We start from the raw sequence: 25,887 nt of genomic DNA, 5'->3' as shown, positions 1-25,887 counted from the left end.
GAGGCCCTCTGGCTCGAGGACAGGCTTTGGGGAGTGTCGGGATCGTGTCCCTGGCAAATGAGAGTTCCCCCCTCGGTGGTTGCCTCTTCTTCTGGATCCAGTTCGGCGCCGCTGCGCCTTCGGTGTCTCTTGGCCGGGTCGGATCGCTGTTTTCCGGACAGGGGAGGGGGCCGTATGAGGTAGGAGGGGCCTCTTCTCCGTAAGCTGCCTGTGGGGTGTCAAAGAAGAAGGTCTTGTCCTGGAAAAACACCTTAAGGTCAGCCTGAAAAAGGAGTCCATAGTGGAGGCCCATGGCCCTTAGTTTCTGTTTGACCTCATCGTAAGACCGGCGTTGAGTTTGCACCTCTCTAGAGTAATCAGGGAAGACCATAATTCTGAAGTTTTGGAAGTGCAGTGGACCTAGCGCCCTGGCGGCCTCCAGGATTGCATCATGGTCTCGGAAGTTAAAGATACGTAAGATGATGGGGCGAGCGGGAGCTCCAGGAGGGGGTTTGGGAGCAAGGGAGCGGTGAGCGCGTTCCACCGCAAACCAGAGGGAGAGTTTCTCGTCCCTTCTCCACCCCCTCCGGAAAACCCAGGAGGCGCAGGTTGTTTCTCTGGGCCCTATTTTCTGCGTCCTCGGCCCTTTGATGCAGCTCTGCGGTCTGTGTCTGCAGGCGGGCCACTTGGGATTTAAGGGGGCCCACGTCGTCCTCCACCGTGGAAAAGCGAGACTCCACTTCCGTGATGCGGGCCGTGGCGTTACGAAGGTCTTGCCGAATCAGTGCTACATCAACCCTCACCTCCCCGATCTTGGTTACTACCGATGCCTGTGTGGCACTAATCGCCTGCAGGATAGTGGAGAGGTCGCCTCCGGCCGCCCCGGGTGCGGCCGTGGACCCGGTCGCTGGATCGCGATCAGGCCTGGTGTACTGATCCATTCTTGTTTGGGTGGAGGAGGTGGCGGCCTGAGTGGCGCGGTTCCTGCCCATGGTCCCAATGAGGCAGGTGAAGGTATTTGAGGGGGGGGGGAGGAGGGCACGCACTGGCGCCCTCGTCACATTCCCCGCTACCCGGTATGGTGGCCGATCCTCCTCCCACTCCCCTATGGTGAAGGGGGGGTGGCAGTCCTCCAAGGCAACACCACTCCTTGCGGCAATGGTGACCCCCGGGCGGTATCGGTGGGCTCACCGCCCCAGAGCCTACCACCGGCCCCAGCCGCAAGGTCTTAGGCCTTCAAGGAAAAGGAAGGGGGGCAGACACCCACGTGCGCCACCCGACACAGCAGCCGATCTACCCCTCCCCCTGTCACAGTGCACCTTACGGCCCGCAGCTACTGGGTGAAGAAAGGCCCCGCAGGCCACGAGTTCAAGGCTGGCCAGGAAGCCTGCCGGGCCCCCGGAGTTGGCACCCCGTCTCTCTGGCCCCAAGGCAGGCAAGGAAGCTGGCCCGCATCACAACAGGCCCTGCCGCCAGCAGACAAATGCCTCCACCGAAGCAGGAAGGGAAGTTCTGGGTCAACAGCCCCCCCCTCCGTCGCGGGTCTCGTAACACTCGATTCCCCCGCACTCCCAAGGTAGGGGAGGTGCGAAGAATCACTGCAGGCCAGAGGGGGCAGAGGAGAGCTTCAGCAGGGGCCCATGCGGAGGCCCAAAGGGTGGCCCACTCAGGTCCCAGACCTAAAGACTCAGCCCCGGGGGCGGCCCGACCAGCCCGCCAGCTTCATAATGCACAGTCCCGCCTTCCGCCGCGGCTGCAATCCCACCAGCCCGCGTCACCGTGGCCCGACACGGCCGCCGAAGGATTCGGGGCAGCGGAGGCCCATTCAGCAAAACCCCCGCCTCCTCACCTCCTGCGTCTGCAGCACCCGACATCTCCGGTGGCAGGCTCCTCCGCTGCTGGCCCAGTGGGCGCGCCGCCCGGGGCTCGGCGATCACCAAGGCAGCAAGGCTCGGAGCCGTTTTCCCGGGCTAGCCCAGGCCCAGATGCGGCCCAGCAATCAGGAAACGCCTTATCCGGCACCGCCCAGTCGCAGTCTCCTCCTGATGTCCCCGCCTCTGGGGGGCCGCGGGCACCGCTCCGTTTCCAAGTGCTGCCACCGCACTTCAGGGCCAGCCCACACTCCCCGCAGGCACCGGGGCGAAAGGGCAGTCCGCGCGGTCAGGTCGCCACCGAGAAGGCCTCAGGAGGGGGCAGAGTGGATGATAGCAGTCTGGGCTCCCGGCTGAGATATCAGGCCTAGGAGGTCTCCATTTTTGGAGAGGAAGGCCGCCCAGAGCAAAGGGTCGGCGAGGACGGCAGGTCCCCAGAAGGATCGGGGCGATGTAGGGAGGTGGCAGGATGCGTCCCAGAGACTCTGTGGCGTTGATGGCTGGAGAAAGTGGGCTGATGCAAGGCGGATGACGGAGGGGTCCGGAGCACTCTTAGAGTGCGACTGCCATCTTGACGCCTTCGACTTTTAAACATTAAACATGTATATCTCCTAATTTCCTTATCTAGTGTTAAGCAATTTTGTGTAATTGTGCCTATTTGTTTCTCCTATTACGGTCGAGACTAGACAGCGCTTGCGCTGTCGCTTAGGGACCTGTTGCATATAGTTTGTGGAGTCAAACTCTGCCCATTGCTTGGCATTGCTTTTTATTTGTCTATGCCAGTGTCCTTTACAAATCCTTGCTTGCTACTAGGCAACCCTTTCTCTTTTCCCTCTTTTGTATTTCACTTTCCTGCCACAGAGCACCAGTAAAGAACTGTCTCCTTACGCTTTCAGTGTTTATGTGTTCCTCTGTTGATTACTTTGTTTTTTCTTGCCTGCACGTGTTTCGAGCCATCTTAAAGAGTGACTGCAGTGGAACCACTTACAAGCAGGGCTTAGACGGTTTCACTGTTAGTCTTCAAACACACTTGAGAGTTTGTGTATAATTTGCGGCTGACACTGCAACTCTATCTCAGTTTTCTTTTTCTGCTTTGGTGACCCTTGTTACCTAAACAAGGCTTGTGCAACTCTCGTCGTATTTTCCTTGATGCTAGTACTTATTAAACCAATCAGCTGAGCCGTGGCACACTTGGCCACACATCAGTGCAACGTCAGAGAAGAACAAAGCTGTTTTCAGAGCAGAACATTCTGCCTTTGGCAGCAACATCTTAAAGAGTGAGTGATGTGGAACCACTTAGACCCACAGCTCTTAGAAGGAGCTAAGACGGCTTCACTGTCCGTATATGAACACACGTGTAGGTTTGTGTATAGTATGCGGCTGACACTGCAACTCTACCTCATAAGCTCTTTAGCAGTCGGACGGAGACCTTCATCGTATTTAGCCTGGCACATAGCGGATAGAGGGCGTGTACACATATGGACCGGCGTGTATTTCTTATTATTATAAATGTTACTGCGTGAGCAACCATGCTTCTTAGCAGAAAGGCTTCAGAACTGTGGCTTTGCTGGGCACGTGCATTCACAGCGGATTCCATTTAAGGGAGCTGGTGTTTAAAACGGCTAGGCTAAATATGAAAAATGGGTTTAAAGGCTTTACTTGCATGAACCGCCAAGGCAGCAGAGCGGCATTTTCTGGATACCAGTCCCTGTGTTATATTTTGTTTACCAAAGGTTAATGCTTTCCTTTCCTTTCTAACTGAGGCTTCTTTTGCGAAATCATTGGGGATATTATCTATCTTTTGCAAGCCTGCAGCGATGTGATTAACGCTCCTAGTTTTTTTGTTTTTTTTTACAGATAAATACATACAGAGAATGTGTTTCCTGTCAGTATATATCGGACCTTGCCCAGTGACTCATGTATAGATGTTGAGTCTGCGAACAAATGCTATCACTTGTTTGTGCCACACTTCCTTTGGGTTCGTTCCTTGCTGTTTAACACAAAGTTTCAGAAAAATGTCTATCCTCTCTGACTATAGCTTTGATTTTTATCTGCCACTCTCAAGAAAAGCTCAAAACATGAAAGCTTTAGTTTCTTTTCAGAAAATAATGTGCCAGAGTCTAGCGCATAACGAATTTTCAAAAGTGTTTCTGTGGTGTCTTAAACGTAGTGCAGCTTCATTTGGCAATTCATTATTTCAGATATAAATGTTTTTTTAAGATTGGGAAACGAGAGCTTAGACTGATTTCAGATATACATTTTTTTAAGATTGGTAAACGAGAGCTTAGACTGATTGATTTCAATCAGATGGATACCATTCGCTCCTTATTAATCTTTTACGGAAGAACAATAGTTACTTACCTGTAAACTGTGGTTCTCCAGTATTGGTGTATTTCATAGATTCACATGCTTGACTATTCCCCGTTGTCGAAGTGGGAATCCCACGGTACATAACATAGCAATGTAGCAATAACCCAAGCATAGTACAATAAAGAAAAAAACATGATTTTATAGAGAGAAAAAACTTGTCACTTCTATAACAAATCACAGTCATTATGAATAGTCCAAAGTCCAGCCAATCAGGCGTTAGAACCCTCTAGAATGTTCTCCTCAGAGGCTCAGGCCCTCAGATGTTCGTAGCACAAGAGTGACATAGAGTCAAATAGAAGAGGAGAGCCTCTGAGGGGAGGAGGGTGGGTCGCATGTGAATCTATGAAAGACACCAATCCTGGAGAACCACAGTATACAGGTAAGTAACTATTGTTCTTCTCCAGTATTGGGTTGTCTTTCATAGATTCACATGCTTGAATAAGAGTAGTAAGCAGTGGCATCAGAATAATACAAGGTACATATGAATCAATATAATAATACACAGTACGAAGAGACTGAAGCATAAATAAAACAAATGGTACCTTGTATATAGGAGGAGGGAAGCAACAGAGGCTCACCTTATTTAAAAAGATTACGTAGGACAGCGTTGTCAGCAGCTTCCAGACAGTAAGGCCGTGTAAAGGTATGCCTGCTGGACCATGTTGCAGCTCTGCAGATATGTTGAAGAGGCACACCAGCAAATAGCGCAGTAGAAGAGGAAACTTTTCTCGTAGAATGCGCTTGAACAGTGGCAGTAAGTGGTTTTCCCGCTTGCTAATGGCAAAAAGCAATTATCGTAGATATCCAGCGTGCAATAGTTTGTTTGGTGACTGGATGCCCCTTTCGCATCTGTCCGTGGGCCACAAAAAGTTGATCAGTTTTACGGATATTAACTGTTCTTTGAAGATAAAATTTGAGGCATCTTTTGAAATTCTAAAGAATGTAGTGCTCTCTCTGCTGATGTTTGAGGATTAGGAAAAAACATTTTTAAGATGACTGGTTCATTAAGGTGGAAATCCGATGGCACCTTAGGGATAAAGGCTGGATTGGTGCGGAGTACTTGGTGAATTGAAGAAAAGACGGTTTAATAGTAAAAGCTTGAATGTCACTGACTCTATGTGAGGAAGTGAGAGCCAATAGCAGCAAAGTCTTCCAAGTAATGAATTTTAGATTGACTTTATGGACTGGCTCAAAAGGAGGCTTCATGAGCTGTGCCAATACAATGTTTAAACGCCACGGAGGAGGTGGTTGATGAATTGGTGGGAACATCCAAAAAAGACCCCTGAAGAAATGCTGAATTACTCTAGAGGAGTAAAGAGAGTTGGAACCATCCTGATGAAACCTTGAGATTGCTGTTGCTGTCTGGAAAACATTTAGAGTAGAATGCGAGAGGCCTGATTTTGCCAGATGTAAAAATAAAGGCAAATGTTGGTCTGGCGTGGATTGAACAGGATGTACTTGAGCAGCCTCACACCATAGACAGAATCTTTTCAATTTCAGCTTGTATGCTTTCACAGTGGAGGCTGCCCTAGCCTTAGCAAGAACTTCTCTACAGTCTGAAGGAATGTTTACATTTGCAAATTCATAGTGCTCAGGTTCCAAGCCGCTAAGCGAAGAGATGTTGGGTCGGGATGACAAACCTGACCCTGATCCATGGTCAGAAGATTCGGAAGCAGGCAAAGCATGATCTGGTCGCACTGCGGCAGGAGCATGAGTTGCGTAAACCAGACTTGTCGAGGCAACCTGGGAGCTATTAGAAGAATGTGACAGGGTTCCTTCCTCATTTTGCGAAGAACTCTGGGGACCAGAGGAATCGGTGGAAAAGCGTAGGCATATATTTTTGACCAGTACGTCAAAAAGGCATTCACGCACGACTCTGGTTGGGGAAGCCAACATGCGTAGAATGGGCATTTGTGGTTCAGATGGGTTGCACTCAGATCCAGATTCGGGGGGCTCCATTACCGAAAAATGCAATCCAATGTGGGTTGATGTAATTCCCACTCGTGATTGGTTGAGCTCGACCTGCTGAGGGAATCCGCAAGAATGTTGGACGCTCCCAGAACGTGCACTGCTGTGAGGGTGATTTGATGTTGGATTGCCCAATCCCAGATTTGTTGAGCTTGAAGGGATAGCAAGATGGACCGCGTACCCCCTTGTTTGTTTATGTAGTGCATGCACGTTGTGTTGTCCGTCCGGATCAACACCGAAGCTCCCTGTATGATGGTGCGAAAAGCCTTCAGCACCAGAAAAATGGCAAGTAACTCTAGATGGTTGATGTGCCAGGACTTTGGGTGGATGTTCCACCTCCCTTTTAGTGTAAGATCCTGAAGGTGCGCACCTCACCCTTCGAGAGATGCGTCCGTTGTGAGAATGAAACTTCGAGTGTCCACCTGAAAAGGACGACCTGAAGAGACGTTTTGCTCGAGAGTCCACCAAAAGAGAGCTGTTTTCATGTGAGATGTGACTTTGGTCATATCGTTGAAGGATCCTGAGACTTGAGCCCATTGCTTGTTCAGTTACTCCTGGATAGGTCTCATTTTTAGGCTGCAGTTAGGGACTAGGGGAATGCAAGAGGACAACATCCCTAGGAAAGATTTTAACTGCCGGACAGAAACAGACTTTTTTAACCGGAGGGCGGCCGGTAGGCTTCAAAGTCATTGACGTCTTTTGTGTGACACAAAGGCTTTTGCCAGTTTGGTGTCTACGATGGCTCCCATGAACAGTCTGTTTTGAGCGGGAGGAAATGAGACTTGTCTGTGTTGAACGTAATACCCAGAGACTGGAAGAGGGAACTGCAAAATAGAGTGTGTCTGGATGCCTGCTCGAACGACTGTGCCTTCAGAAGGCAGTCTTCGAGATAAGGAAAAATCTGTACTCCTTGTAGACGATGACAAGCTGCCACCGGTGCAAGGACCTTGGTAAACACTCGGGCATGGAACGAGGCCAAATGGAAGGACTTTGAATTGGAAATCTTTCCCGGTCACTATGAATCTGAGGACTTTTCTGTGTCTCGTTAGAATGGGAAGATGAAAATAGTCATCTTGAAGGTCCAACGTTGTCATATACTCTCCTTGGGATAGTAAAGGAAGCACCTCCTGAAGGGACAGCATGCGGAATGTTTGCTTTTTGATGTATTTGTTTAGGGCACGTAGGTCCAGAATAGGATGCCATTCTCCTTGCTTCTTCTGTATAAGGAAGAATAGAATCCTCTGCCCCTTTGCAGATTCGGAACCACTTCGATCGCGCCTTTTCTTAGTAAAATTGCGAGTTGGCCTAAAAATTCCTTGAGATGGGCGGAAGGAGGACCTCTTGGGGGGGAGTTGGGCGGGATCTTTACAAACTCCAAAGCGTGCCCTCTGCGCACAATATCTAGAACCCATTGATCGGCAGTTATCAGTGACCATCTGGAGTAGAAGCGGGAGATTCGACCTCCACCTTTGAAAAAGAGGGGAGGTGTCAGGGATGGCGGATGGAAAAAGTCATTGCTTCTTGGAGGACTCCTTTCCTCTGTTAGAGGATTTACCTCTGTATTGTCTGAAGCTGTTGTCTTTACGATTGTTGACTCTGGGAGGAGTAGCGTTGATGGCCTTGAAAAGAACTGTACCGTTGATACTGATTGGAACCTCCCCGAAAGGAAGATGAGGAGCCACGACCTCTCGGACCTCGAAAAGGCTGTTTTTTAAATTGAAAAGTGCTGAGAGCACGAGCAGTGTCGGTGTCCTTCTTGATCGTTTGAAGGGCATCATCGATGTGTTGGCCAAACAGTGACTCACTGTCATACGGCATGTCCAATATTTTCGTCTGCACCTCTTGGCGTAAAGAAGTGGCCTTTAACCAGAACTGCCGCCTGAGGACTGCCGCACCCGCCAGTATACTGAACCCAGTAGAAGACACATCAACAGCACAATCAAAAATTTCCGAGGAAATCCTTTCCCCTTCTTGAGGAATTTTTAGTGCTTCTGCTTTAGAAGGCTCTGGTATCAAATCTACAAGGGATGAAATGTCTGGCCACATTTGTCGATCGTAACGGCCGAGGATAGCTAGAGAACTGGCTGCTCGGACCGTAGTTGCCGCTATGGTGGAGAACTTCATGCCAATAGCGCCAAGGCGTCTACATACTGCCTGAATAACAATGGCATCAGGCTTCGGTTGTGCAATGAGACATGCAGGCAAATTTGTGGGGGCTTTGTATTTTTTATCTAGTCATGGAAGAACAGCAGGAATGGAATTAGGGTTTTGCATGAGCTTGAGACCTTCCTGCCAAAGAAAAACGATGATGGGAATAGCACGTACTTGTTTCTGTGGTTGATCTTTAAAATCATACAAGAAACAATCCTCCTCTCTGGTGACCATAGGAAGGTGAAATCATTTTGCCGCCCTTTCCATAAGGAGATGAAATCCACCTATGTCCACCGGTGGAGAATTCAGAGGAGCTGGAGTGGTGGGAGACAGTTTTTGAATCTGATAATTGTCCTATTTCGAAAGAAGGGATCTACCATCCAGCTCACCCTCTTCTCTGTCATCATCATTATCATCATCATTATCTTCCTCAATGACCTGAGGAGCATCCTGTTGAAGTACTCTGGATGCTGATGTAGAAGGCGTGGAAAGTGATTCTGCAGTAAGCGGAGGTTGAAGAGCCGCTTGTGGTGCTGGAGAGGCCTGGACTGAGTTTGGAAAACGACGGTAATAGTCATCCAGCATGAATTGGAGTTTGGAAATAAGGCATCTGTGCCATAGGAAATTCCGGTGTAGGCTGCATGGCACGAGCTGAAAAATCTTCATCTTTCTGGTCATCATCAGAATCCTGACTTTTTTTTAGAAGCTGAGAGGGACTGCGAGCAGCCCGAAACCTGTCATCCTCCTCCGATTCATAATCATCAGCATCAAAAGAAAATAATTCTGCTGGAGGATGAGAAGCAGTTTGGATTGGCATCAAGGTATCCAAAGAGGAATGTCGCCACCGTCGACGTAGCCACCGTCGACGTAGCTGCCGTCAATGAAGCCGCCGTCGCCGAAAGCATCGTCGACAAAGCCACCATCGACGAAGATGTGCGCGTCAACGAATGCTTCTTCTTTTGCTTGATAGACACCGTTGACGAAGTCAAAGGCACCGTAGACGAAATAGGCCTCACCTTTATTGACACAAACGTCGATGGCGAGGTTGCCGATGACAGGATCATAGACGCAGAAGTTGAAGTCGTCGATGTAGAAGCGACAACAGCAGTCCTTGTCAACGGAGGATCGACGACGAGCTCGTCGACGAGATAGTCCATTATTGTGGTAAAAACTGCGCAGCTAGAGTCTTGGACGCCTGAGAGTCAGATCTCGGGGCGTAGAAGGTGAAGATAGACTCTGAGGGGCAGAAATCACCCCTTTTGAAGTTGAAGGTTGGACAGTGGACTTTTCAATATGATGTTTCTTCGCCACTTTAGTTTTAGAAGAATCCTTCTGAGACTCACTGGCTCTCTTCAAGGATGAAGTAGTCCTGACTGAGGTCACACTCTGCACATCTGATAGGGGGTTCTCCGTAGTCTTCAACTTCTGTAGCCACAGAAGGAGACGCCCTTCTCCGTCCTTTCGAGTCTTTTGGGAGAAAGTCCTACAAATCTTACAATCTTTTACCTGGTGTTCAGGATAGAGGCAATAAATCCACTTCTTATGAGGGTCCTCAGAATGAAGTCGCTGTTTACCATAAGTCCCACAAGGTCTGAAGAGGGACTTCTTGGTTGTAGACATGATAAAGTTGTTCTTTGAGAAGAAAAAGAGAAAAAACTGAGCAGAGCTCAGGGTGACTTTCTTCACACGACGTGCGGTAGGAAATATATGAGGGCCTGAGCCTCTGAGGAGAACATTCTAGAGGGTGCTAGCGCCTGATTAGCTGGAGATTGGACTATTCATAATGACTGTGATATGTTATAGTTGTGACAAGTTTTTTCTCTCTATAAAACTTTATGGTTTTTTCTTTCTTGTACTATGCTTGTGTTATTGCTACATTGCTATGTTATGTACCGTGGGACTCCCACTTCGACGACTGGGAAAATTCAAGCATGTGAATCTATGAAAGACACCCCAATACTGGAGAATGACACTTTCTTTTGGTACAACCATTAGCATTTTATGCTATCTTGTATTATAATGTTCATCTTCTCGCTTTGTCTGTTTATTATTTCCCAATGTCGAGAAAAGTTCAAACTTAAAAACTCTTATTTCTATTTTTACAATAATAAGATGTTTGTGTCCTTCTTCTGTGTATCTGTTGTCCCGGGCCACTGTAGAGAAACTCATAAAACATTAAAGCTTTTCCTTTCAGTTCTGCAAACAGTGTGTCCAAGTCTAGTATAGAAATGTGCTTTTGAGGCATTGGAAAGTTAGTGTGGCTTTCTTTCATAAGTAGTTATTTATGTTATAACGTGATTTTGGGAAGGGAGCACTTAGGCATATTGTGCACCAGTTGCTGGCACACACATATTTTACAAATGTTTCAGTGGCATCTCCAACACTGTCAACAGGTCACCAAAGTCAGCAGAGAAACAAATTGCTGCTGGACTCTTGAGCCCTTGATAAACAAAGAGGGTCAAGGAAATATAACTTTCCCAATAGACCATCCTGAGACAATGCATATCTAATTTGACACGGTCCCGGAGGAGTGACCTCACGCTGCCTTTAATCACCATGCCCACCTTCCCCAGCAGAGCCCAAGTAAAAACTTCAAAACTGTCATACATCCAACCGCCTGAAGCTTGAGTCATCTCAACACTCGAACACTCTTTCAGGAGAAGCACAAACAACTGCTGCATGCTAATTAAGACTGTTTTAGCCAGTTTCAGGGTCGTAAGAGGACAGAAAAAGGAAACAACATAGTTTCGCCTCTCATGAAGGCTGCTTCCTCAGCACTGCTGTAGATAGACAACAAGCATTCAACATTACTTAATTCAACAAAATGCTACACAATTCCACAACACACAATTCAGCGCCACACAATTGCACACAACGCAATATATTTACACGCCACATAATACCACCCACCACCACATAATTCACCTCCACACAATTACACGCTACTCAATACAACATAAATACACCACACATAAATCCACTCTACGCCATGTAACAACAATTCACATAAATACAATCCAAAGCAATGATACATGATTCCACTCAACATAATTTCACTAAACGCCATACTGTTCCATGCTACACTATTCCACTCAACACAAGTGCATTCCACAGCACATATTTCAACACCAAACTCCCATAATTTCACTCCACACACAATTCCGCTACACATCGCATATATCCAACTCAAAACACATAATTATGCATCATATCACAAAATTCAACAGTACACCACATAATTAAACTCCACTACATAATTCTCCACAGCAAAAAACACCATACCACATAATTAAACTCCATGACACACAATCCCACTCCAAATATTTCCAATACACTCAAAAACATAAAATTACCAGCAGTAGACGGCACAGGTAAACGTGGTGAGGTGGGGCGGGGCAGGGGAGTTGACAGGTGATGGAATAGGTACAATTACATACCTGTTCTGTCGTCTGTCGGCTTCCCCCTGCCACGCCCTGAGGCGCCCTGCCCCACCTCACCACCCTTACCTGTGCCAGCAGCTGGTTATAATTACTATCCGCATGATACCACTGCACACTATGCTTTTACAACACCAATAGCTCACACATTTTTTTTTATAACACCCAAATACACAGATCTGGTGTTTAGCTCCAACCTATTAGTTCTATTTAATCAGCAAAAAGGCAAAGCTATCCATGCCACACAATATAACAGAAGATCCGGCCAGCGGCTAGAGCAGTCTACTTTGAAGTTTGGTAGCTGCATCCGAGTCTCAGCAGGGACGCTCAACATCCTGTTATTCTGGGCAAATCACATAATCTTCATGTGCCTAACAAAAATAAATGTAATCGTCTGTAACGCAACTGGTGTTCATGTAAAGCGCGCTGATACATTTGAGTCAAGTTCACACTATATAAAACAAAAAAACACATTTCCAATCCACACCAAATAATTCAACACCAAACCACATCATTCAACACAAATACACAACATACCACAAACATCCAATCCACACCACACTATTCCACATCATGCCACAAAATTCAACAGCACACCACATAACTATTCCACATAATTTCACTCCATAACACACAATCCCACTCCAAATAATTCCAGTACACTTACTATTAGAATACACATGATTCCACAGCAGAGCAAACCACATAATTCCACTACACAAATCCCCTCCTCACCACACAATTCCATGTCACACAATTCCACAACTAACTAATCCAATCCAACCCACATAATTCTGCTACACACCACATACATACACTTCATAACTCACAGGGAAAATACATTGTACAATGCCAATAGCTCTACCTCAAACAAATGCAAGATCTATTGCATTTAAAATGTTTGTTACTAATATGGTTTTGTGGACATGGTTGAAAGGGTATATAAAAATGGGCTCACACGGGTAATAACAGAAAATGGAATCATAGTACAAAATTCTTTAACAAACTTGCATTGAAAGAAGTTGTTTGCAGTGATGCCTCATTCAAGATGGTGGTTGTTTTGGAAAAGGATTCGACAAAGCGAAAGTTAAACTAAAGCAAAATAATGTGGGACTCATCTCTCAAGATTGTGTGGTAGCGCTATCTTGAATCTTCAGCATAAAAGAAGAAAGCGAAGTGAAAAACCGCTTCCAAAACGTGCTGCTAGAAGCTTTGAAACCCTGCAGTGTTTTGGAGCCACAATTTATTTTCCATGTTGCCTTGGATTTCTCCTTCTCTGGCCACTACTGCTACTCGTTTTGTGAATCTGATAGGAAGGTGTACTTTCAGCCATGACTATCTTCTCCTAAACGTTAATAATCTGTTGCAGTGTTTTGATTGTGATCAACACTGCTGAACTACAAATCCTTTTATAGGAAATCAAAGACCTTCTGCATATTTTGTAAACTGAATTGTAAGAGCTGTTAACGCACCACCTATGATACTGTGACATTTAATTTGTTTTTATTTCCTAGAGAGTGTTAGAAGTAAGATAAGTTCTTTAACACACATTTGTATTATTCTATCTATAGACAATATCAGTATAAAAAGTAATTATTGTGATATTTTGCTCACAGATACACTTACATGAGAAAGAGGTGTTTATAAACCAGATAAGTTTGCTTTAAAACCAAGTGATATTAGAATCTGCCCAAAATGCAACATGGACATACCACATTTTCACAGTGAAAACTGACCCTTTTTTTGCAAAGTACCTAGCTGTAGATGTTGAACCCTAGCTCTGCTGGCATTTAGGGAAACCTAGCAAACCTATACATTTTTTAAAACAAGACACCCAGGGGAAACCAGGATGGGATGACTTGTCTGGCTCTCACCAGGATCTGCTACCCAGAATCCCTTGCAAGCCTCAAACTTTTTAAACAAAAAAACTAATTTTCCTCACTTTTCTGTGGTTGAAAATTCTGGAATCTGCGCGGATCCACAAAATTCAACCCACCCCGCATTCCCCAAAGTCTTCTGAGAAAAATGGTACCTCACTGGTGTGGGTAGGCCTAGTGCCCGCAACAGGAAACTGCCCAAAACGCTACGTGGACACACCACATATTCACAGTGAAAACGGACCCTTTTTTTGCAAAGTGCTTAGATGTAGATTTTGAACCCTATCTCTGCCGGCACCTAGAGAAATCTAGCAAACCCACACATTTCTGAAAACTAGACACCCGGGGGAGTCCAGTGAGGTATGGCTTGCATGGACCCTCCAACATTTTCATACCCAGAATCCCCTGCAAATCTCAAATGTAGCTGAAAGAAATCAATCCAATTTCTGTGAAGGAAAGTCCTGGAATCTATGTGGATCCACAAATTTCCTACCACCCGGCATTCCCCCAGGTCTCCCGATAAAAATGGTACCTCACTCATGTGGGTGGGTCAAGTACCCGCGACAGTCAAGGGCACAAAACCTACTGAGGCAACATCAAAATGACCTACCACAAAACAACCTGGTTTTGCAAGGGGGGTTCGATAAGTTTTTGGCCCCGGTCTGGGGAACACTGAGTGGTAGGAAATTTGTGGATCCACGCAGATTCCAGACCTTTCCCACACAGAAATTTGAGAAAAAAAGTAAAAAAATGTCAGCTAAATTTGGGTTTGCATAGGATTCTGGGTAGGCAAACGTTGGGGGGTCCAAGCAAGGCATACCTCGCTGAACTCCCTTGGGTGTCTAGTTTTTAGAAATGTGTGGTTTTGGTTGTTTCCCAAGATGGCCACCGAGCCCCAGGCCAAAAACCCAGGGAATCCCCCTGCAAAACCAGGTTGTTTTGTGATAGGTAATTTTGATGTCGCCTCAATAGGTTTTGGGGCCTTGCCTGTCACGGGTACTTGACCCATCCATACAAGTGAGGTACTATTTTTGTCGAGACACCTGGGGGAATGTCGGGTGGTAGGAAATTTATGGATCCACGCAAATTCCGAACTTTCCCACACAGAAATTTGAGAAAACGTGATTTTTTTTCCAGCAATATTTGAGGTTTGCAGGAGATTCTGGGTAACAGAAGCTGGTGAGAGCCAGACAAGTCACCCCATCCGGGATTACCCTGGGTGTCTAGTTTTCAGAAAAGTATAAGTTTGCTAGATTTCCCGGTAGATCTGGGGTTCAAAATCTACAGCTAGGAACTTTGCAAAAAAAGGGTCAGTTTTCACCGTGAAAATGTGGTGTGTCCACGTTGCGTATTGGGCTATTTCCTGTCCTGGCCACTACACCTACCCACATAAGTTAGGTATAATTTTTATCAGTAGACTTTGGGGAACACAAAATTGTGGAACAACTATTATTACCTATTGACTTTCAATGCATTTCTTTTTTTTTTTTTTTTTTACTTTTTATTGATTTTTCAAATAACACAAAAAAAAAAGGAAACAAACAACAAGGCATAGATCACAAATGTGTCATTTTGGTACGGGGGGGGTACATATGCAAATCGGATGATAGCAGTATGCGAGGAGGAAGGGGGGGGAGAGGAGACTAGGAGCAAACAATGTCTAAATAACCGTGGAGGAAACATCAGGCCGGGAGGATGACAAGTCAGAGTCCAATTCTGAATGGGGGGGAGTACATATATCACCACGGTATGTGTTCCATTGAGTCCAAATGTTACCCCATTTGCGGGGCGTACCATGGGTAACATACACTGTCTTTTCCTTAAACATACACCAGTCCATGTTTTGTTGCCATACCAGAACTTTCGGTGGCTTCTGGGCACCCCATAACTGGGCAATGTCTCTCTTGGCGATCATATTACCCAAGGTCACCCATCGAAGCTGCGCCAGGTCATAATCGTTCGGCTCCCAGACGTTCAACAGACACCTCCTCGCCTCCGGCATCGACTGCACACCCGTGACCTCACTCATGACTTCATGCACGCGAGTCCAATAGCGCATCACAGCAGGACATTCCCAAATAATATGGAGAAACGTGCCCACTAAGCCACAACCACGTCTGCACAGTCCATCCGCAGAGAATCCCATGCGTACCAGACGAGGACCAGTCACATACACCCTATGAAGAATCTTGAGCTGGACAAACCGAGGCTCCCCGGGATAGCTACTTCCTTCGGAGAAGAGATCGCAGCCTGCCAGTCCTCGTCATCGAGTTCCAGACCATCGCTAGTCCAGACCTCTCGTAGGTTACTCAGTAGGTCAATCCTGGTATTGATCAACTTTTTGTATATAAGCGAGATCGTGCTGTCAGGGACGTGCCCATCCAGTATCCGATCTTCGAGCGTGGATGCCTCCGGAATATCCGAGCCCAGGGGAAAGACAGACAAAACCGCATGTCGGATTTGTGCATATCGAAAGGATTCTCTATCATTCAGGTCATACTCAACTTTCAGCTCCTCAAACGTATTGACTCTACCCTTGATCCATACATCGTTCGCCCTGCTGATACCGATCACATCCCATTTATCAAAACCCTTCGATTTCCAGAGGGATCCAAGTTTTTCCGATGCATAAAGTGGAGTGGCACGAGTCAGCTTATCCGCCCAGCCCAGAGCCGCCGTAGCACGATGCCACACCTGCACCGCTGTCCTAGTGGGGCCCGTCAGAGACCTGCCGACAGAGTTCGCGTACAGCGCCCTGTTGTAGTCTCCACCGGGCAGCAGCCATCTATCCATCTCAAACGCCGGGCCCGGCAAAGGACCGTAAGTGCCGTGGTTGATGGCCCCCAATTGAGAGGCCCAATAATAGCGGCGGATATCCGGGAGCGCAATGCCCCCGTCGTACCACGGGAGCGTCAGCTTCGCTAGAGCAATACGAGAACGGCCCCCCCATATCAATTGTCTCTGTAGACCCTCAATCTCCCGGAAATAACGGGCAGGTACAATGTCTAGTGTATTTTGTAGCGCATAAAGGAACCGGGGGGGCGACATCATCTTAAACAACGCCGCCCTTCCCAGAGGAGAGAGAGGGAGCCTACCCCACGCAGTCACGTCGGCACGGAGGCGCTGGAGAGGGGGCAACAAATTCCGTTCGTAACGAAGCACCGGATCCAAGGTGATAAAGATCCCCAGGTACTTGAATCCCTCCCGCACCACCGAGATAGGACAACCGCGAGGCAGGAGAGGAGCCTCGCCGGAGAGGACATAGACGCAAGACTTCGACCAGTTGATGATGAGACCGGAATTTTTACGGAAAGAAGTCAAAACGTCAAAAAGGACGATCAATGATTTCCGAGGCGACGTAAGATACAAGAGTATATTATCTGCATATAAGGATTATACGATCCTCAAACTCCGAAGTCCATCTAATACCCTTCAAGGATGGCTCCCACCTCAGCCAGGCCGCCAGTGGTTCCAAAGCAAGAGCAAACAAGAGAGGGGACAAAGGACAGCCCTGGCGCGTTCCCCTACCGAGTGCAAAGGAGGTTGAGACACGACCGTTTACCACTACTTGGGCTAAGGGGTCGGTGTAAAGCAGTTTCACCCAGTTAATAAAGGTGGGGCCGAAGCCAAATTTAGAGAGAACCGCCCAAAGATATGGCCACTCTAACGTATCAAACGCCATGGTGGCATCCAGAGACGCCAAGATGGCTGGTTCACGCAGAGTCTCCGCCCGCGCGAGGACTCCATGCAGGCGCCGGAGATTCTGTGCCGTGTTGCGATGTGGTATGAAACCGGATTGATCCGGGTGAACCAGATCGCCTATGACAGTGACCCAGCGGTTAGCAAGTACTTTGGCCAGAATCTTCGGTTCAACGTTAATCAGAGATATGGGCCTAAAGGAGGCGCAGCGGTCACGTGGCTTACCTTCCTTATGAATCACCACTATGGAAGCCAATCTCTGGTCAAAAGGGAGGGAACCCGTCTCCAGTGATTCCAAGAATATCGACCGTAAATACGGTGCTATCACATCCGGGTGAAGCTTGTAAAGCTTTATAGGGAGCCCATTAGGTCCCGAGGCCTTCCCCGAGCGAACCGAGCGGATGGCAGTCGCGACCTCCTCAACCGTAGGCGGAGCCTCTAGGAGATCCCTATCAGGTTCGGACAAACGTGGCAACGAAATATCGCGCAGAAGCAAGTGGGAGTCGTGCTCAGGTCTATCAGACACAGGGGAGTAAACTTCCCGGAAATAGTCGGCGAAACATTCAACAATGTCAGCAGGGTCAGTTATACACACGTCATTCACATCAACAATCACACGAACCACCCGACTCGCACGTTCCCTCCTGTCCAGCTAAGCAAGTAATTTCCCTGCCTTGTCCCCCACATCATACAGACGTCCCTGCTGTTCCCTGCTCATCTCTTTCGCTGCGTCAGTCAGCAGCGCTCTATACTCCAGTTGTTTCAGACCCAAAAGGTGGAGCCTCTCCGGGGTGACCTCGGACTCCAACTCCCCTTCAAGAACGGTGATTTCATTTTCAAGACGGACAACCTCCTCCCGCCTACGCCTCTCAACATTGCCAATCAAAGAGAGGGCCTGGCCCCGAATAACGGTTTTGTATGCTTCCCACAACGAGACAGAAGAGGACACAGAACCCACATTTTCAGCAAAGTATTGGTCAATCGTTTTAATCAGTTCTGTTCTGACCCCGGGGTCGCGGAGATACCAGGGGTTTACCGGGGCCACTCTACCCCCAGAACCCAGGTGCGCATCCACGACCAACCATAGTGGGGAGTGATCCGAGATACCCCTAGCAAGATGTTTCACCTCCCGTATAGAGGAGGCCTGGGAGGAGGGCATCAATACATAATCCAGTCTCGAAAGACTGCCGTGGGCCCCAGAGTGGAAGGTGTATTGCAATTTCCCAGGATGAAGCAGGCGCCAGCAGTTAGTGAGCCCCAAAGCCTCAAGGAAGTCTCCCAACCAGGATTGAGACTTCGCAAGTACCCGGGGAGGGTAGCGATCACACATCCCAGACACTACAGAGTTGAAGTCCCCGCCCACAACAAGCAGACCCTCGGGGACTCCCAAGATCACTCTTCCCAGATCAGCATATGTAGTATTCTGGAGTCCCGGCGGTACATAGACGGAGAGCAGGGTAATTACCCTCCCCTCCCAGCGCCCCACAATGGCGGCGTATCGTCCCCTATCATCTAGGATGATATCATCAACAGCAAGAGGGAGGGAGCTCCGAACCAGAACGCCCACCCCCCTGGAGCCAGAAGTGAAACCTGAGTGCGCAACGAGGCGATAACCACGCCTATTCATTGCGTGGCACGTGTTGCCAAGCAAATGGGTCTCCTGGAGCAAAACCACATCAGGAGACAAACGTCGCAAGAGCTGGAACACCACGCCCCGTTTGATCCTATCCCCCAACCCATTAACGTTCCAACACAGTAACCTAAGTCCCCTACCCCCATACCAGAAATCAACCCCATCCCCACCCCTCCGCAGATGCGACACTGTACAACAGGAGATCATCGATACTATGCCTTGAAAAAAACAACAACAATGAACCATGAACTGCAACCCCCCCACCCCCCAAGAAACTCCATACATCACACCCCCCACCCGCACCCCTGCGTGAGACTCAAAAGCCACCCCAACTTGCAGTGTGCCTGTCGCCCTAACATACAACTATTCTACGAAAAGAACCCCAGAGGAGGGAGACTCACCCACCCCCCCGCCCACAGCCCAATACGACAACATGTGAGCAAGCAATAGTGGTATAGCACCAAACCACAGCCGATAGTCAATACGATGGACCGGGAGCCAATTCCGCCCCCTATCCCTACTCCACCGGGCCGCCCTCCGCTCCACCGGAGTGTCCAGAATGTTCAGAATGATCTCGTCCCGTAGGCAGCGTGTCCAGCCAGTCACTCGCCGCCCCAGGATGCTCAAAGAAAAATGTTTGTTCATTGTACACCACCCGTAGTCGGGCCGGGAAAAGCATAGCGTATTTCATGTCTCTGTTCCTCAATCGCTTTTTCACCCCCTGGAAACCAAGTCGCTGTTTCTGAACCTGCTGGGTGAAGTCCGGGTAGAAGCTGACTGTAGTGTTCTCATAAGCCATAGGACCAGATAAGCGGGATGCCTTCAGGATCGCATCTCTGTCCCGAAAGTGAAAGATCCGAGCTATGATGGGACGCGGAGTGGCCCCCTGATTAGGCGGGCCACCCGGGATCCTGTGTGCACGTTCTACAGCAAAGAACTTGCTGAGGGCTTTGGGTGCCAGGTGATTCAGGACCAGATCTTCCACCAATAGGTCCACCGAGGATGCTTCCGACTTTTCCGGGACACCAACCAGACGGACGTTATTTCGTCGTACACGACCCTCAAAATCGTCCAGTCGTCGAGATAGGTAGTCACGGGCGGATCGCAAGTTGCCGACTTCTGCCTGTAAATCGGAGACGTCAGTAACAAGACTAGATGTCTTTAGATCGAGGGATTTGACCTTTTCATTAGTTTTCGCAAGGTCAGCCCTGATCAGAGTAACATCGACAGCGACCGTGTCCAACTTATGGGCGAGGGCTTCATACTGCTGAGCTAGCGTGGCCTTCATCCCGGCAATGGCGCCCATGATGTCCCCCAACGACAGATCTTCACCCATCGGGGATTCTTCTCCAACATTGACCGGAGATTTCGCTGATCCGCCCGGAGAGCCCTTGACGAGGGTGTACCTGTCCATGACATTTGATTGCACAGAACCCCCTCGTATTGCCGGTCTGGTCTTGCGTTTTTCTCCCTCAGGCTTGGTGGCCATCTTAGGTCGTGCGCCCCGAAGGGTAGCCTGAGACCTAGTATAAATGGCTACACTCGATGCGCCCGCAGCAATTCGGAGAAAAAGATGAGGACCTTTCACCAGGCAATGAGTAGCAGGGGGTCGAGTCGCCAGTTGTTAAATCTCGGTCAGGTAGGAAGCGCCAAACCAGGGCGGTCGAGACAAAGCCAAAACAGGTTAAGCACGAGAATCGAAACTGAAAGTAGAAGACCGGGCAGGGGAGACTCGCATGATCCGCTGTTGTTCAATTACTGTCCGGCTGGCAGAGAAACCAAGCCCGGGGCAGTACCATGGAGCAGGCCAGAAATGTTCAAAAGTCCATATCTCCGGCTCCCATGGTCCAAATCGAAGTCCGAAAACGGATAAACGATCAGCAGGGTCGCGCCAGTAATAACCCGTCCTCGAAGTCAGGATAGAGTACAGGATAATCGGTGGAGGTGGCGAAGGTCCGGGAGCCCTAAGCTCACGCGACCATCTTGGGTGCGCGCCCTTTCAATGCATTTCTGCCTTCCAAATGTAGGACAATGTGTAAAAAACTAGTCACTTTGAAAAATGACCTATGATTCAACTGCTGGTATTTGTACCCACAATTTCGGAAATGTGCGAATAGCTACTGTTTCTGAACTCTATATTTTGTTCCCATTTCAGAAATACATAGGTGACTTTCATACCGATTTTTCCCTTTCCAAATTAATTGCTATATGCCCGGGACACAATAAAAAACCATTGCAAGACGCTGCTCAAGTATTAGCTCTGAGTTCGTCGGGTTCTTGGTGAACCTACAAGTCCTATATATCCCCACAACCAGAAGTGTCCAGCAGATGTAATGGTATATTGCTTACAAACATCTGTCATACTTAGTAGAAATTAAAGTGAAAATGTTGGCACAAATGGCTGTTTTTTTTAACAAATTTTCAATTTTGTCTATTTTTAACTGTTAGTTTCTATATGAAAACATTGACGGATCTACACAAATAACCCCTTGCTGAAATCAAAATGTTATCTACTTTTCAGAAATGTATAGCTTCCCAGGATCCATCATTGCTTTCATACCCATTTTTACCATTAACTGGAAAGAGGTTAAGAGCACGAAAAATAGCAAAAATAGACTATGTCCCAGAGAAATGCCAAACTGTGCATATTATTTTTAGTTTTCTGACAAAAGTCTGCTTGTCCCTGAAAGCGGAGAAGATGGTGATTCCAGCACCACAAACCCCTTTGTTGATACCATTTCCAGGGAAAAAAACAGACACTTTCATCTGTAGCCATTTTTTCCCATCCCCCCACCCCCCAAATGTTTTTATGTATTTTGGCTAAATCCTGGGTACCTTTAGAATATCCATGATGTTGGAAGTAAAGGATGCAAATTTGGTGTAGATACCTTATGTGGTCAAAATGTTACAGGGGCCTAAGAGCGAACTTCCCCAAATAGCCAAAAAACGGCTTAGCACTGGGGGGGCAGGGCCTTGCAGCGAAGGGGTTAACTGAGCCATCTAGCCAAAGATTCAATGGCTGAATGCAGTGTGTGAAAGTGCACAGACTAGTTCTAGAAACACAGGACAAAGGTAACTCAGCAGCCAGGAATGGACTGCAACCCCAGGCACTTGTGCCAGAAGTTAAACCCAAAAACTCATGCCAGAAGATCAACAGCAGACAGGGAGTGCATTAGTCAGGAACCAGCAGGGACTATGCCACTGGCACAGAAAGTACTGAAAAGGCAATGAGAGGCAAAAGATGGGTTGAGGAGAGAAGTTGTAATTCAAAGGATAGTATAGAAAATTAAAGTGGTCCTAGTCGCAATGTATTCAGCACATTTAAGTGTACTACTCATTATGAATCTGAGTTGGTTCTTCGGAATTAATCCTGAAAAATAAAGAGAAAAGGGAACAGAGAAAAACAAATGCGTTTCCAGTCTATGGATAACACCCACGACATAAAAATTCAACATACAAGAGTGTGTAGAAATTAAATTAGCAATTTATTTCATATACATATATACAATATTTATAAAAAGTTAATCAAGAGGGAGAATTCTGCCAGGTGCAGTAGAAGGTGTAAAGGTATGTGCTCAAGTGAAAGAGAAAGAATAAATGAAAGGATAATCCAATGATTAAGGAGACTATGGTACTATTCCCTTAGAGATGAGCCTGCCCCACGTATATTAATCATACGATTTGTTGACAGTCTTTCAGGGTGAAGACGGGGAAGGGGTGCAGGCATCAAAAATGGGGGGAGATCGTCGACGTTTTGACCCTAACGCTGCAGGACCTGTACCCCCTTTTATATGGTTGATGCTTCTTTCTGATATGTAAATACCTATTTACAATGACATGTATAGCATCCGCATATTTTGACCTGTGAATCCTTACTCACAATGCTATATATAGCAATACCGTGACAATAATTTATTATTTTTTCAGGAAGTGCTGCCCAATTGTAATGATGATATATAGATTGTTTGTATCTCAGGGCTCTGTGATCTTTTCTCTACATTGGCTATTGTATTGACAAACCTGAATACGTAGATTTAACTTGAATATGTATATATATCCACCTCGTTTTAACACACAGGATTATACAGTTCACATGCTCTGTGAGCATGTTTCACTTAGCTCGATCAGGAAGTCACTTGTCTATCAATAATGTTGTTTTATCATTTGTTTCATTAATGTTGTCCTATTATTTTATGTAATTTTGGTTCTGTCAGCTTTTCTGTGTCACGAAATAACCTTTGGGCACGGCTGTATTCAGACTCCAACCGGCATGTTAATACTTCACACCGGTTTTTCAACCCTTGCTGCTATTTTGGTAGCTTTGGAGCACTGACGCTCGCGGCGGGGGGACTTTTATTTTGACGATTTTGACGGGCGTCACGTCTTCTCCCGTTGGCATGCACGCCACGTGCGAGGAGTATCAGCCTGGGTGCGCTTGCTTTCGGGTTGTCCAGTATTCCGGCATCCTGTTAGGATACAGATCGTTAATCAGTTTACAGGTATGAGGAGTGAGTGTGTGCGTTTTGTAGCGGTGAAGATTAATAACATGGCCTACTTTAGAGGCATTGAGTGATGGGCACTAGTTAATCAGTGCCTTTATTTATGTTTTTTCTAGAACCACACCATGGAATCAAGGACCGGTTGGTTTTGCTAATTAATACATCCCCTTTGGGTTGCCTGATACAAGATTCACCGTTTGGTGAGTGTTTAGGAGTCCTAGGAGTTGTGTATGGTTTTATATTTATATGTGTGGTTTTATATGTTGGACATAGACTTATTTTGTCCTACGTGTTTGTTTGTTTTTTAGCGAGTGGAAACATTTCGCTTGGCGACTTCTCCATTCAATGGATGAGGCTTTGACCAGTTGAATAATAATTTTGAAACATTGAAACACAGCATTCATTGGTGAGTGCCTCTGCTTTTATTGGCATAATACACATAGGCATTGTGTATTTTGTTAGTCTTGGTGCTTAATACTTGACTTATGAGTACTGAGCCGTATGCGTTTCTTGTTTATAGGTGACCAACCTCAATTTTTGGGTGTTTTCTCTTACTGAAGCCTAGGTAAGGTACCCAACCCTTTGACTGGGTGTTTCTCAGTTTTTACCACAGAGACGTGTAGTTTGATTGTTGGTATGGGTTTTTTCCCCCCAGGTCCCTTGACCCTTTGTCCGTCCTGAGGAAGACCCGTAGCTGAGGTGTTGATCCTCTCTCTGCAGCGTTAGGGTCGAAACATCGTCGATCTCCCCCCATTTTTGATGCCTGCACCCCTTCCCCGGCTTCACCCTGAAAGACTGTGAACAAATTGTATGATTAATATACGTGGGGCAGGCTCATCTCTAAGGGAATAGTACCATAGTCTCCTTAATCATTGGATTATCCTTCCATTTATTCTTTCTCTTTCACTTGAGCACATACCTTTACACCTTCTACTGCACCTGGCAGAATTCTCCCAACCTCTTAATTGACTTTTTATAAATATTGTATATATGTATATGAAATAAATTGCTAATTTAATTTCTACACACTCTTGTATGTTGAATTGTTATGTTGTGGGTGTTATCCATAAGACTGGAAACACATTTGTTTTTCTCTGTTGCCTTTTCTCTTTATTTTTCAGGAGTAATTCCGAAGAACCAACTCAGATTCATAATGAGTAGTACACTTAAATGTGCTGAATAAATTGTGTCTAGGACCACTTTTGTTTTCTATACTATCCGATACCCAGGTCCTTTGACCTTGCTGGGTTATATCCCATTATCTTAATGGCAATTCAAAGGATAGCAATACAATGTGTGAGGGGACACAATCAAGCTAATTCTTTACTTAAATGATGAAGAGCATAGTGCGAGTGCTGAATTCCACACAGGATGTTCCCAATGCTGTTATGCTGGGCTCCATGTACTGAAATAACCTAGAATAAAAGGACTGGCGAGAGACATGTTCTCGGCGGTAGTGCAAAGGTTAAGGGGGAGGTTATTTGCAGTTAGCTTCATCCTGGAGTTACATTGATATATAAAGTGTGTTTGCTGAGCAAATTGAGGGAGCTTGGGAGGTGGAACGACTTTAGTAAAGGGACAGAGAATAACTTATTGCGACCCTAAAAAAGTTGTGCAGCCTCAACACGCATCATTATTACCTATCTTCACTCTAAGTTCAACACCAACTTCAGTGTTCCGCACACCGCAATCCTTCTGTATATCCAAACTGCATTTTGCTGCCAGGGTGATCACGTCACTAAGCTGCACCCTTTCCACTTTCCAGAGAGCCAGCAGTGCATCTCCTGCAGAGTAGGGTAAAAACAAAAGATCAGAAAAGCAGGAGTAGATCTTGGGTGGCCAACACAGACTTGGACTTTCTTGGAGAGAGAGGAAAAGGGATAGGCCAGGGAGACAGGGGGATTTTAAAGGAGATGGGAACATAGGCAGGTCAATGAAATGGGTGATGAGCATGGGTCGAGGAACATAGGTATTACTAGGAGAGATGTTGCTCAGAGAGAGTGGAACAGATTTAAATTGAAGAGATGGGAGTTGATTGGATATACAGGTGCAGGTGAAGGAGTCAGTTGAGTCACAAACAAGGAAATAAATATAGTGTGAGCGAGCAAGCTCACTGAGTGGGCAACAGATGATAGTCAGAACATTTTAGGGCCAATTTAGTACTTATTGCTACAAACACAGTAGACATAAATTCCGCTCTAGAGAAAAGTAATTGTGTGGTAGCTTCCCTTTTGAACCCACAAAATACCAGGCATGTCTATTTCTATTACAATCCCTACTGAAACATAAGCTCTTTTTCTGTGCACTCCATTTTTACACATTTGTACTGCAATGAAGATATTAAAATAGGCACACTGATTTGAGCCGTCAGTATTAAGTCATCCAGATGCATAATCAATAAAA

The 25,887-nt window shown here is 46.8% G+C and overlaps 1 protein-coding gene across 3 annotated transcripts in view; it reads right to left on the bottom strand.

Moving 5' to 3' along the window:
- ADCY10 (adenylate cyclase 10) overlaps positions 1–25,887 on the bottom strand; it is a 4,100,562-nt gene that overhangs the window by 3,635,011 nt on the left and 439,664 nt on the right. For all 3 annotated transcript variants that reach the window (XM_078679137.1, XM_078679136.1, XM_078679138.1), the window contains exon 4: positions 25,125–25,268. In XM_078679137.1, the coding sequence (XP_078535263.1) occupies positions 25,125–25,268 (144 nt within the window). The remainder of the gene's footprint in view (positions 1–25,124; positions 25,269–25,887) is intronic.

Source organism: Lissotriton helveticus, chromosome 3_1 (assembly GCF_964261635.1).
Source record: "Lissotriton helveticus chromosome 3_1, aLisHel1.1, whole genome shotgun sequence".
NCBI lineage: Eukaryota > Metazoa > Chordata > Amphibia > Caudata > Salamandridae > Lissotriton > Lissotriton helveticus.
The sequence above is the reverse complement of the archived record's forward strand: the minus strand, read 5'-3'. Positions and strand labels throughout refer to the sequence as shown.